Source organism: Curcuma longa, chromosome 4, assembly GCF_044706935.1.
Source record: "Curcuma longa cultivar G26 ecotype Majalengka, Jawa Barat chromosome 4, ITB_CL_G26_1.1, whole genome shotgun sequence".
NCBI classification, from domain to species: domain Eukaryota; kingdom Viridiplantae; phylum Streptophyta; class Magnoliopsida; order Zingiberales; family Zingiberaceae; genus Curcuma; species Curcuma longa.
The window spans coordinates 9,460,570-9,475,123 of record NC_133864.1 but is presented as its reverse complement, the minus strand read 5'-3'; the positions used below and the strand labels follow the sequence as shown (position 1 = coordinate 9,475,123).

General features: G+C 39.0%; 2 protein-coding genes across 3 annotated transcripts in view; both read left to right on the top strand.

Moving 5' to 3' along the window:
• Positions 1-14,554, top strand: part of LOC141826465 (mitochondrial import inner membrane translocase subunit TIM44-2-like) — a 58,745-nt gene that overhangs the window by 2,907 nt on the left and 41,284 nt on the right. The window lies entirely within an intron of this gene.
• Positions 9,177-9,746, top strand: LOC141828688 (non-specific lipid-transfer protein 1-like). Its single transcript, XM_074716146.1, has 2 exons — positions 9,177-9,563; positions 9,664-9,746. The coding sequence occupies exons 1-2, from the start codon at positions 9,202-9,204 to the stop codon at positions 9,671-9,673; spliced, it is 372 nt and encodes a 123-aa protein (XP_074572247.1). The 5' UTR covers positions 9,177-9,201; the 3' UTR covers positions 9,674-9,746.

The window sequence follows — 14,554 nt, the reverse complement described above, 5'->3', positions numbered from 1 at the left end:
GACCAGATGAAGTCAGAGAGGGCTTGGGAGCTCGTTTTCCGGACTAGGTCAGAGAGGGCTCGGGAGCTCGTTCTCTGGACCAGATGGAGTCGGAGAGGACTCGGGAGCTCGTTCTCCGGACTAGGTCAGAGAAGGCTCGGTAGTTCTTTCTCTGTACCGGACTAGGTTAGAGAGGGCTCGGTATCTCATTCTCTATACCAGACTATGGTCGGAGAAGGCTTGGTAGCTTGTCTCCAGACTGGACCATTGTCAGAGTAGGCTTGGGAGTCTGTTCTTTGAATACATAGTCCAATGTGGTTGGCTCGGGTGAGATACGAGTTGACCAGGTGATCAAGTTATGTGGGAATCGAATTAACTTCAGTATAATCGGTGGGTGGATCGATTAACTAGTAGCTAGGATGGTCAGTCGATCACCGGATCGATTACTGAGCATTTTGTGAGAATTGAATGTCGCACAAAACTCATCATAATCGATTACTTGATCAATTATGGAACACACTGTAATCGATCACTTGATCGATTACAAGGTGTACTGTGGAAATCGCGCTACGACTTTTAATCGATCACACGGTCGATTACATAACGTGGTAATCGATCAACTGATCGATTAAGTCACGCTGGAATCGATTACAAGGGTGGTAATCGATTCCACTCTCTCTTAATCGATGTCTTGATCGATTATGACTATACTTCTGGGTATTTCTGCTCTTCAGATCTGCTCTTTGATTCGTGCTGATGTATTTCTGAGTTTGCTCTGAGTTTGCAGATATTCAAATTCAAATAAAGGAACAATGAGGAGAGTCAAGGATTGGCTTTCCATCCTACTAGGTTTGTTTGATAGCCAATTTCTGGATAAACGGCTACTGGCACGACGACTGAACGATGACTGAACTCGCTTGGCAATGATGACTTCAGTGGGTCGGAGGGCTCAGAGGGGCTCAGTTGATTCAGTAGACATGGGTGCATGAGTAGAAGAAAGGAAGAAAAAACGAAGGGGATGGAGAAGGAGAGATCATTAGACAAAGCTATGAATCTGTGAATTGGAATTGTGTTGTGACTCTCTTGCGTTCATTGCTCTTGCCTGAGGTGTTGTAAGGTGTTGGCGTTCTTGCTCTCGGGTGAATCTTCTGATCTGCCACCGCTGACTTGATATTGTGGTTAAGTTGAGGTTGTCTGTTCTGTAAGTTGTTGTTCTGTTAACTGCCTCAACCTTTTTCTTATCTCTGTGCTTAATTCATATCTTTGAGATTTGGTGTGGAGATGTCACTCCACCGAGAAGGAGGTATCATCTAGCCGGATTCATCCGGGGTGTGATCTACCGAAGATCAAGGGATCGTCCACCTTACGGACACACCGAGGAGTAGGGGCAAGTTATCCTCGAACCTCGTACATCCCTGTGTTAGCTTCTTCCCTGTTTTGTTAGTTGTTTTTCTTCCTATTTTCGCTGCGTACTAATCCATTGTAGGAGAAAAATCGATTCGAAGAGAGGCTATTCACTCCCCCCCCCTCTCTAGCCATCTCCCGATTCCTAACACAAGGGAAGTTAGTTAAGAGCTAAGGGCTTGGTAGCAAATCAGCTAGGAACTGAGTCTTGGAAACTAAGTCTAGATGGGTCAGTTGGGAGTTGAACATCTAGCTAAGGTATTATTAACTTAAGGTCCCTTCTCCCCCTTTTCACACATCAAAAAGATTTTAAGTTTAAGCACATTCACTCTTGCACCAACAATAATGGTATCCCTATGATCACAACTAAGTCTTGACAATTCTTGAAAGACCATAGTAGATTTTTTTTAATTATAATTTTCAATAATCATTTTTCAATAATAAGTTTTGAAAAAAAATTCAAAATAGTGTTTCATAAGTATTTTCAAATTAAGTTTTGAAAAGGATTTTTCACAATAGTTTTTCAAAAGAATTTTCAAAATAAGTGTTCTAGTCATTATTCTTTTAATTCAGAATCTCCCCCTTAACCTGACACACCCTCAGGGCTCTTTGTTGACTACAAAACAATCTCCCTGTGTGTCTTAGGCTTTGACTCAAATTAAAAGAATAATGGATAATAATTTTTGAAATATGATTTGAGATAGAGTATTTTTAAAAATAAGTGTTTTCAAAATAGATAGATTTTTGAAAAATTACTTATTATCCTTTTAAAATTAGAATATCCCCCTTAACTAGACACGTCCTCAGGGCCCTTTGTTAACCACAAAGCAAACTCCCCCGTGTGTCTTAGGGTTTGATCCTAAATCAAAAGAATAATATATAAAATAATTTTAAAAATAATTTTAGGGAAAATAAATTTTTAAATTAATTTTATTCTTTCAATTTGGACCTCCCCCTAAATCTGACACTTCCATAGAGCTTGTAGGATCGATGTGACACGCTAGAGGGGGTGAATAGTGTATCATCGCTTTTCAAAATCGTTCATTCGTTTTCTATCAGAATACTAAGCAGCAGAATTAGTAAAAAAACACAGGGACACGCAGATTTTTACTTGGTTCCTAACCCCCCAGGGTTAGTACGTCCAAGGCCTATGTACAGGAGGCGCCCATCCACTAGTGGTCTCCTTTCCGAACCTTGTTCGGAGGCGGAGAAACCTGTCTTACAGTCCGTATAAAAGAAAATAATAAACAAATTAATGAACAAGTAAGTAAGAATAAACCAAAACTTGTTTGTCGATCTTGGAAAATCCTGAGCGCCGCGCACTCCTCCTAGATCTTCCCCGATTGCAAGATTCTGGCCTCGTTCGCGTTCAACAACACCACTAAATGAAGAGGAGAACTTATAGATTGATTGCTCTTGATTGTGCACATTGCCTCTCTTTTATAGGCTGCTTGAGTCGACTCAACCAGGATCTGAGTCGACTCCAGGATCCACTTTCTCCGCGAGCCAGGTCAAATTTCTTCCGCTCGAGTCGACTCCACTCTTGCTTGAGTCGACTCCAACTTGAGTCAACTCCACTGTTTCTTGAGTCGACTCCAGTAACTTTTTTTCTCAGGTTTGAAAGGCCTCTGAGAGAGCTTCAAAACGCATCCGACCTTGCCTCGTTCTGAGTCCCGAGTCAAAAGTTATGGCCTGTTGAAGTTGGACTTCTCCCGTGTTGCCCCTGCATCATAGTTCCTGCAAGACAAGTATGCAAACAAAGCAACACAACCTGCCCTTATATTGTGGGTCTAACTTCAGATTTCTATCAAAATTCTAGGTTAGTTTGACGCCTACTGTTCCACTCCAGGAACACGTCCTTACCCACTCCACTCATGGAGAATTTACCTTTGCCAACCAAGTCCTCCTGACTTGTTGGACTTTTGCTCGGCTCTGTCCTCAGCCCCTAGGATTTGTGCTGCGGCTCGGTCCTCTCTAACCAGCCCAGACTTCTGCTGCGACTTGATCCTCCAGATCAGCCCAGACTTCTGCTGCGACTCGGTTCTCTCAAACCAGTCCAGACTTCTGCTGCGACTCGGTCCTCCAGACCAGCCCAGACTTCACCTAGTGCTTCGACTCTGCCAAGACTTCCGCCTAATCCTCCAAATCAGGACTTCCCTTTGGCTAGCCTACAACTAGGACTTTCCCTTGCCTAGCTTCACTTACCAGGACTTCCCTTGCCCGATCGTCCAGATCAGGACTTCCACTGCCTAGTCTAACCGACTAGGACTTCTCGCTAGTCATCTGACTAGACTTCACTCACTTCCACACATCCAAACATCAAGTCCTGTTTGGATCAACCCTTGGTCAAACTGACCAGACTTAGGTATATTGTCAAACATCGAAATCCTAGGAAAGATCTAGTGCTTCTTGCACCAACAATCTCCTCCTTTTTGATGTTTGACAATTTCTTAAGTTAATATAGGTCAGGATTTAATTATCTGGGAGAATTCTATATTATTAACTTAAGGTCCCTTCTCCCCCTTTTCACACATCAAAAAGATTTTAAGTTTAAGTCATTCACTCTTGCACCAACAATAATGGTATCTCTATGATCACAACTAAGTCTTGATAATTCTTGAAAGACCATAGTAGATTTTTTTTAATTATAATTTTCAATAATCATTTTTCAATAATAAGTTTTGAAAAAATATTTCAAAATAGTGTTTTATAAGTATTTTCAAACTAAGTTTTGAAAAGGGTTTTTCACAATAGTTTTTTAAATAGTTTTTCAAAAGAATTTTTAAAATAAGTGTTCTAGTCATTATTCTTTTAATTCAGAATCTCCCCCTTAACCTGACACACTTTCAGGGCTCTTTGTTGACCACAAAGCAATCTCCCTGTGTATCTTAGGCTTTGACTCAAATTAAAAGAATAATGGATAATAATTTTTGAAATATGATTTGAGATAGAGTATTTTTAAAAATAAGTGTTTTCAAAATAGATAGATTTTTAAAAAAATTACTTATTATCCTTTTTAAATTAGAATCTCCCCCTTAACTAGACACGTCCTCAGGGCCCTTTGTTAACCACAAAGCAAACTCCCCCATGTGTCTTAGGGTTTGATCCTAAATCAAAAGAATAATATATAAAATAATTTTAAAAATAATTTTAGGGAAAATAACTTTTTAATTAATTTTACTCTTTCGATTTGGACCTCCCCCTAAATCTGACACTTCCATAGGGCTCCTTGTTAACCACAAGGCAAACTCCCTAAATGTCTTAGGGTTTGACCCAAACCAAAAAAGATAATATGTAAAATAGTATTTTATGAATTTTGAATAATTTTACTCCTTCAATTTGGACCTCCTCCTAAATCTAACATTTCCATAGGGCTCCTTGTTAACCACAAGGCAAACTCCCTAAATGTCTTTAGAGGTTAATCTAAATCAAATAGAGTAAATAATATATAATTTTTAAAACATAATTTTTAATTAAACTTTTAAACTTAGACTCCCCCAAAATCTGACACTCCCTTAGGGCTCCTTGTTAACTACAAGGCAATCTCCCTATGTGTCTTAGGGGTTGTTCCAAATTAAATGAACAATTTGTAATATTTTGCAAAATAAGATTTTTCAAAAAAATAATTTTAGAATTTTTTTAAAATTTGTTTTTAAGAGGTCTTTTAAATTTAATGTCTTTCAAGAATGATCTCCCCCTGAACTAGACACTCTCTTAGGACATTCTTATTGACCACAAAGATTTTCTGCCTATGTGTCTTAGAGTTCTTAGACTTAGTGTTGATTTAGAGGTTTGTGTCTAATGTGTTGGTCAACCAAGTTTTCAAATATATAATGTTTTAAAAATTATAGTATAGATACACCCAGCATGCACGAATCTCAAGTAAATATCAAATTTTTAAAAATAGTTTTTATAAAAGTATTTATAATAATTTTTGAAAGCCTTTCTCAAAACATTGTACTTTAATGTCCTTATCATCTCACCTGTACTAAATGTCACAATACATGGCATACACGAGTTACCTTATAGGTTATGAGAGATGAATTGTCAATTTTATCTTTATTAAATTTATGTTTAATTTCTAATGAATATTTGACCTTGTGTTAGATTCAGGTTTAACCGTTAATCAATTAAGTCCACATTTCAAAAATCAGTTTCCAAGCAGTGGCGAAGCACAGGGGCCTTCTTGGGTATCGGAACAACGACCACGTTCTAAGACAAAACTGATTCAAGAAATTATGACCTTAACCAATTTCTTGAGAAACCTTGATCTAACTAGTCTACGATGTGGCGATGTAGCTTCGGTTAGTTTCACTTAGCTAAGCAGATCAAGCAAGATACTCCTTACCCCACTTGACTACCCAGACCAAGGTTTCCTAACATACTATCATCTCGCTCACCCTAGTACTATGTTGACAAGTATCAACTATTCATGTGTCCTAATCTAACCATTCTAAGTTAAGCAAAAAATTAGACATGATGACATGACATGTTATATGCATTTAAAATAAAGCAGATGCATGTCATGGCAAGTATGCATGAGTCAAGAAACAGTGTGAGGATATTTCTAGACTCCCTAAATGTCATTCTAAATAGGTATCCCGCTACTAGGACAAAGCATCGACACCAAGCAGAAAGTCCTAGTAGCGGCTAGGGAGGAAGTCATAGTAGGTCGGGTGGACCGAGGGGCAGAAAGTCCTGGTGGATCGAGGATTCGGACATCAAACAGTGGCTTTCTGTTTAAGGGGGGCATGTGGTCCTTTGTTTCAGGAGGGATTGTTGAGTTGCAAAGGTGCAAACATAGTCTCACATCTAAAACACATGAAAAAGATCATGAGTTTAAAAGGATGGAAGATATCTCCAATGGCTTGAGGCCTTTTGGGAAGAGCCCAAGAATAAAAACCATGAGGGTTTATGCCCAAAGTGGACAATATCATGCCATTGTGGAGATGTGTATATCCTTGAGACCTACAATTGGTATCAGAGCGGGAGTTCTTGAATCCAGTGCAACCACTGATCAAGAAAGATTTTTTCAATTTTGTTTTTTTTATTTTCTTAAATCTTCTCCCACACTGCTAATCCAAGACCCAGTCTTGGAAAGTTTTTTGCTGCTTTCTTGTGTGCTAGATTAATGGCCCATCAAGAAGGTTTCAGTACCGCAAGACCATCGTTGTTCTCGGGTGATGACTTTCCATATTGGAAAACCAGGATGGAATGCCACCTGAAAACTCAGGTGGAGATGTGGATCATCATCCAGACGGAATTTTTAATCCCTACTGATAATGATGGAAAACCACTGTCTTGCGAGTTCTGGGACACCGCCACCAGAAAGAAGATCGAGGCAGATGCAAAAGCAACTCAAACCCTCCAGTGCAGACTAACAAAAGAGGAGCTAAATTGGGTAGGTCCTTTCAGCAGTGCAAAGGACCTCTGTACAAAATTAATTGAGCTGCACGAGGGAACCTCCGACACCAAGGTAAGCAAAAGGGATTTGTCAATTAATAAATTGTATAATATTAAAATGCTTGAAGGAGAAACGGCAAGCGGAATGCACGCACGGATCCAGGACATACTCAACGGCCTGCATGCAATCGGACAAAGCATCGACAACCGGGATGTAATAAGGTACGCTCTCAAAGCTTTTCCCCGGAATACCTTGTGGGCATCCATGGTGGATGCTTACAAAGTTTCCAGGAATTTAAATAAATTAAAGTTAGATGACTTGTTTTATGAATTCGAGTTGCACGAACAAACTAATACGGAAGTGCAGGAGAAAGGTATAACACTAATTGCAGGTACCGACTCGAAGAAGAAGAAAGTCTCGGAAGATATAGAATCGTCAGACTCCGAAGCTAACGACGAAGTAACCTCGGAGTTGGTGAACCTCATTAGGAAGATGTTCCGGAACAAGCGTGGAATTCGCCGATCAGAAATCAAGAAAGTGGTCAACAAATTGAAGCCTTCAACCACCGGAAAGTCGGAACTAAAGTGCTACGGATGCGGTCGAAAGGGTCACTTCATCGCAGACTATCCGAACCAACGGAAGGATCGAAAGGCAAAGTGGAAAGCGCTAAAGGCGATTTGGGAAGAGTCATCTTCCGAGGAGTCAGTCAAAGAACCTATGACGAGCTTCCTCGCTCTTCCAGCCCAGGACGAACCGAACCAAAGCGACTACGACTTGGACAACGAAAACCACGAATCTGTATCCGTTTCCGAAGGCACGAACTCCACTGTAAGTAACGAAAGGTTATTTTCTATAATAATTAGTTTAAGTAAGAAATTAGATAAGGCTGATGCCTTGGTTGAATCGCTCCAAGAGGAATTAGTAACCCTCAAGGAGAAAGTCAACCCTGAGCCACCGACTCAGAGTGAATCGGTTGAGGATTCGACTCGAGTTCAGCTCAAGGAAGAAAATACTCAATTGAAAACTCAAGTTGGTGAACTCAGAAGATCACTTGAACAATTCACCTCCCGGTCCAAGTATCTGGATATGATGCTTGGATCACAGAAGGCTGGATACAACCGATCGGAAATTGGGTATGCGGCTAAAAATAAATCATTCATTACACTTACACGTAGAAACCGAACACGAGTCCAAGCGTGGGTTCCGAAGTCACGACTCGTCAATCCAGTCGGACTGAACCAATACTTGATTCCTAAGGATCAGGTTCACTTGATTCGACCAATCAAGGGGCACAATCCTGGGGGAACCAAATCTCTTTGCTTAATTACTTGCTTAACCTAGAATTCCTTTTAAGCGATAGAAAATTACGTTAGACTAAGGACTAACTATTTGATTAATACTTGCCAACCTAGTACTAGGGTGGGGCGAGATGATAGTACATCAGGGAAGTTAGACTAAGTGATCAAGAAGGGTAAGGAGTACCTGAATTGATTCACTTAGTCAAATCAAACTGACCGAAGATACCCCGCCACATCCTAAACTAGTTAGACCAAGGTTTATCAATAAGTTGGTTAAATATACAATTTCTTAAGTTGATCTTGTCTTAGAAAGTGGTCATTTCTCCGATATCCAATAAGGCCTCTGTACCTTGCCACTGCTTGGAGATCAATTTTTGAAATGTGTATTTAATCAATTGACGGTTAAACCTGAATCTAACTCAAGGTTAATCAAATATAGATACCTCTCACAATAAACCAAGATAAAAATTAAAAACTCTCATTCAATTCGCCTCAAGTTAAATCTTGATCAACCTGATTCAAAATTGATTGTACCAATAATTTTTCTCTTTAATAAACTCTCTTTTGCAAAAGGTGGAATCTGCCACCTTAGTGGCCCTACACGATCGGTCACACGACCATTTGTGAGGAGGTAAATCAGAAAACTGCAGTTGATCACGATGCAAAGAGGGTATTGCCTGACTTCACCAGGATTCAAACCCTTGCTCTCTTCTACAAATCTGCTACGTCGTAACTAACTCAGCTATGCCCCAGGGCATAAACTCTCATTCTATTCAAAACTTCCGTTAACAAACATCAAATCAAACCCTCATTCTATTCGCTCTCGTTAACAAACATCAAATCAAACTCATAATATTAAACTTATTCATAAAACTAGCTATTCCAAGAAATTAATTTCCATCATCCAAAAATTATAAAACGTGTAAACGTATGGCAAAATCATTATTATTATCGATCGAATTTAATTTACCCTCAACTACCAACTACTTCATTAATGCAATTAAGCCACTCAATTTCACTTTATCACTATAAAATCCTCTCCCACGCTCCCATTCCACTGCACACCACACACAACACAACGAACTCCGACGACTCCCTCTCTCGTTCTCCTTCCCAATGGCTCGCTCCAGTGCCTGTGCCTTAGCGGTGGTGCTCGTGCTGGTGGCGGCTATCGCCCTCCTGGCTGGATCGTCCCAGGTCGACGCCGCCGTCACATGTGGCCAAGTGGCCTCCGACCTGCGGCCATGCGTTCCCTACGTGACCGGTCAGGTGTCGGCGGCGCCCCCTGCCTGCTGCAATGGGGTGAGGGGCCTGAACAGCGGCGCGCAGACCACTGCCGACCGCCGTGCGGCGTGCAATTGCATCCGCTCGCAGGCGTCCGGCATCTCTGGCCTCCAGCCCGGCCGCCTTTCCGGGCTCCCCGGCAGCTGCGGCGTCCACCTTCCATTCCCCATCAGTGCTTCCACTGATTGCTCCAGGTGATTAATTAAGATAACTATATTAATTATTCTAACCTAATGCTAATCGCCATCATTATTACATTATCAATATAAGTCATATGTGAATTTGGTGGTGCAGTGTGAGCTGATCGACCGGACCGGACCGGACCCGTGATAGTAGCTGAGTAATAGAGAGATCGATGTATTGAATAAAGATGGGAGCTAGTTCGAGTCCCACACTTGTGATCCTCCTATCGCTTCTATATATAGCCTCGGCTCGATGCCATCGAGGCTAGTTATTGTTCTATATATCATCGTCATCGTGTTAGTTATTATGTTTATCGAGATATTCTAATATATACTTCTCCCTCATATCGTTCTAGTATATTTATTCTAAATAGATAGATATTTTTTCTACAAAAGGTGAAATTTACCACCTTAATAGTTTCATACGGTCGATCCCATGATCTATGTAAAAAAGTAAATAGACAGATATCACCATACATACATGGAGGTATATACCTCGTGTTATTTAATTTTAACTTTCTAAAATTAAAATGTATACTCTTCATTTTTGAACTCTAATTCCTATTAATTATTATTAAACTTAAAGATTATGCCATATAAATTTAAGATCTTTAGAAAAATATTAGTATAATGTGAGCAAAACTAAATATCGGGATCAATATAATTGATGATTAAACTTTATTACTTGTTAATAACTCTTTTTCATTATTTTTATTTAATTTTTAAATAAAAAAATTCTTCAACACATACACAAAAACAAAATACAACTCAATTAATTAATCAATCAAAATTTAAAATTTTCGACCATAAATATCCAAAAATCAAATTAATAGAAAAGTGAGTTGAGGTTTCACTTTCACTCACCACGTTCCACAACCTTCGAAATCGCATTCTAGATACTGAAACTAGCCTAATCTTCCTCAAATCATGATTTTCGACAATAAGAACTAATGCTAATGACAACAAATGCGTCATCGTGTAGTGCCGACGAGAGAAGAGGGATGACAGATTCGTTCTAAGTCATGTTATTTCCTCATAAAAGTAGTACTAGTGGATAACTTAGGTTGAGGCATTTCAAATATATGATAAATTTTAATTTTTTGACAACAAATGATGATCAATCAGTCGATCAAACTGGAGGTGAGGGTTTGAGACTATTTTAGAAAACAATGAGAAGAGAAATGAATAGAAAACACGCATATTTTGATTTTAATTAATATTAATTTTATATTATATATATTATTATTTTTTAAAAAATCAAGGGGACGATCGCACTCTCCCATCCCCATGTGGCTACACCACTGGTTGCTACAATTATACTATATATGATCATAGTTGTTACAATAGTTTTATAAATGATTTTCATTAAGTTCCAAGCACTGGTGGACCAAATAACATAATGAATGTTACAGAGACTCACTACAGTAAATGCTACTCATGAAAAGAGGCCCAACACCTCGAATGAGGTACCACGCATTAGAGTAGATGAGTCTAGTTGCCCCCTCTTGGCTATCTTTGACAAACCATGGAGCAAGGTCGTGATTCCACCCAAAGAATACTCATACGGGTCAATGGCAGATGAGACCCCTCTATTGAATCAACATAAAGGCAAAGAACCTTTGTACACTACAGAAAAGCAAGTATCAACCACACCTTTCTTGACCTACATCTTGGATGACGAACACCCTAGTCAATAATCACATAATTGCTCTAGGGCTACTACTAATACCCTTGCCTAACCTCTAGTTAGCATTTCCTGCCCAGCTTCTTTCTCTAGGACTTCCTGCCCAGCCTCAAGTTAAAACTAGTTACTCAATAGACTTTATACCTTCTAAATATCTGGTCACCCTTGACCTACTTGGACTTCTCCTTATCTAGCCTCCAGTTAAGACTAGTCACTTGGTAGACTTCTCACTTACCAAACATCCGATCACCCTTGACTTGTTTAAACTTTTCCTTACCTAACCTCTAGTTAGAACTTCCTGCCCAGCTTCACTCACTAGGACTTCCTGCCCAGCCTCCAATCAGGACTTCCCCTGCCTAGCCTTCAACTAGGACTTCTCCTGCCAAGCCTCCAATTAGAACTTCTCCTGCCTAGCATTTAACTATAGGACTTGTCCTTGTCCAATCAAATTGACTAGGACTTCCTTGCCAAGTCCAACTAACTAGAACTTCCTTGCCCGGTCCAACTGACTAGGACTTTTTGCTAGTCTTATGGTCAAACTGATCTGACTAGAATTTACTCACATTCAAACATTAGGTCCTGTTTGGATCAACTCTTAGTCAAATTGATCAAACCTAGGTATATTTTCAAATATCGAAATCCTAGAGGTAGACTAGTGCTCCCTACACCAACACTCAGGACCTTTCCAAGATTAAACTTGATGAATTATTTATAGAATTTGAACTCCATGGGCAAACTGATGCCACTCCGGCCAAAAAAAGTATTGCTTTTCTTGTAAGACAAACGAAGAAGGAGTCAAAGGCAAAGCACCGACCCGGGCTCGAATCTGAAGATGAGTCAGATTCATCAAAAAATGATGAAATCATGACCGAACTAGTTAACCTAGTTTGAAAAATATTCAAGAGGAAGAAGGGCTTCAGAAAGTCGGACGTCAACAAAGTGATCCAATCCAAAAACAAGCAAGTTGGATAAGTCGAACCACAATCAACAAAGCCGAAGTAACTTATTATGACTACAATGAAAAAGGACATTTTAAGGTAGATTGTCCAAATTAAAAGAGGGAGAAGAAACCAAGGATGAAAGCGCTCAAAGCTACGTGGGATGAATCCTCCTCAAAAGAGTCAGACAAGGAAAAACAAGCGAGCTTCCTAGCTCTACTAGCATGAGAGCAAGTGGTCGAAATTGAATCAGAACTCGACATTGAGTCCGAAGTTGAGTCTGAGTCAAGCCATTGATCTGTATCCAGTTCAGAAGGCTCAAACCCCAATGTAAGAGCTAATTTAGTTGAAAAATTATATTCAATAATTTACTATTTATCTCATAAAGTATCTAAGTCCACAGTCCAAGTAAAGTCACTCCAAAAGGAGGTTATACTCCTTAAGGAGAAGACTAACCCTAGTTCCTCAACGGAAGATGTTCAGAGTGAAACTTTGACTCAAGTCCAACAACTTGAGAAATAAAATTCCACCTTAAAAACTCAAGTTGAGGATCTCAAAAGATCGTTGGAACTGTTCACTTAGGGTTCCAAGTATCTTAACATGATGCTTGAGACTCAAAGGGTCATATACAATCGATCTGGACTTGGGTACAAAGCAAAATCACTACATAAATCTTATCTTTCCTTAGTTAATCAAACCTATAAACCACGAATCCAAGCATGAGTTTTCAAGTCCAGGTTGATTAATTAAGTCAGACTAAATCAATACTGGGTCCCTAAGAATCAGATTCATTATCTGACCAGATCCAACAAGGGTCATGATCTAGGGGGAGCCAAAACAAAAACCACTTAGCTAGATGAACTAGGATTCATGTTTTATTTTATTTTTGTTTTCTCTATTTTTTCTAAACTTAGAATGAACTTAATTAGGCTAGATAAGGACAAAGACTTGACTGATACTTGCCTAACTAAGTACCAGGGTGGGGTGAGATGATAGAATGTTAGGAAAACTTGGTCTAGATAGTCAAGTGGGGTGAGGAGTATCCTACTTGGTCTATTTAGTTAAGTGAAACTAACCGAAGCTACCTCGTTAAATCCTAGACTAGTTAGATCAAAATTTTTCATTAGATTAACTAAGTATATAATTTCATGAATTAGCTTTATCTTAAAAAGTGGTCGTTGCTCTGATACCTAAGAAGGTCTCTGTGCCTCGCCATAGTCTAATAGTTAAAATCTGAAATGTATGTTTAATTGATCAACAGTTAAACTTGAATCTAACTCAAAGTTAATCAAGTCTTAGAATCTTATAATTAAATTAATTAAGATTAAACATTGACAATCATCTCACACCACCCATAGGATTAATTGTTTGAAAAGTTAAAATTGGGTGAGATGGGATTAGAAAATAATTTAAAATTAATCAATCTAATCAACTAAACTTAAATTTATAAATTAAATCAATCAACTCAATCTAATTAAAATTTAATTAATTATAACTTATTAATCAAAATTAACCCAAAATCTAAGTAATGAATTTAAACCTTAAGTTAATTTTGATCAAATCACAACCTAATTAATAAACTTAAACTTAAATTAAGTTGTCCCCGGGGCAATGGTGCAACGGTAGGACATCCGGGTTGTGACCTAGGGACCTGCAGTTTGATCCCCAGCTATGGTGTATTTGTAAGAATTTTCTTCCAAATGGGGAACGCAATCAAAGGATGCTGGGCATCTGGATTGGCCGCCGTATGCGCTTCCCGATTTACCCTGGTGGTCGGTGGAAAACTTCTGTGGGACCGGGCCGGTCACCCCCAGGGATTGAGTCCATGAGACTGACTGGGATTTATCATTTTAAACTTAAATTAAGTTTGATTTGTTATAACTAAATGTTAACCATCAAAATTAAATCAAAATCTAATTAATTAAATAATAACCAACTTTAAAAACCTGTAATTTAACATAACCCATCGAAATTCAGGTGCTCAGATATAAATTAAGGAGCCCCAGACTGCTTCACAAAATCCACCCACGATTTTGTGTAGGCACCCGTGGTTTTCAAAATCTAGGTGCTCGGAGTCAATTTAGGTGCCCTGCTCCACCGATTATAGGCACCCAGATTAAAATCCAGGCGTCTGGAACGAGTCTTTATATATAAGACACCCAAAACCTAATTTATAGCCACCCTAAAACCTTTTCTTCCTTGCTCGTTGCAACTCTGGTTGACCATTCGCGTTGCCTAGGTCATCAGTTCTCTATTATTGGTCAGATATGCTTAAGTAATACCCTAAATAAGTCTTAATTTTATTTAAATCATTTTAATTATTAAATTATTAATTTATGTCAATAAGATTAGTGAAAGACCACTGAGGCTGGGACCTCTAG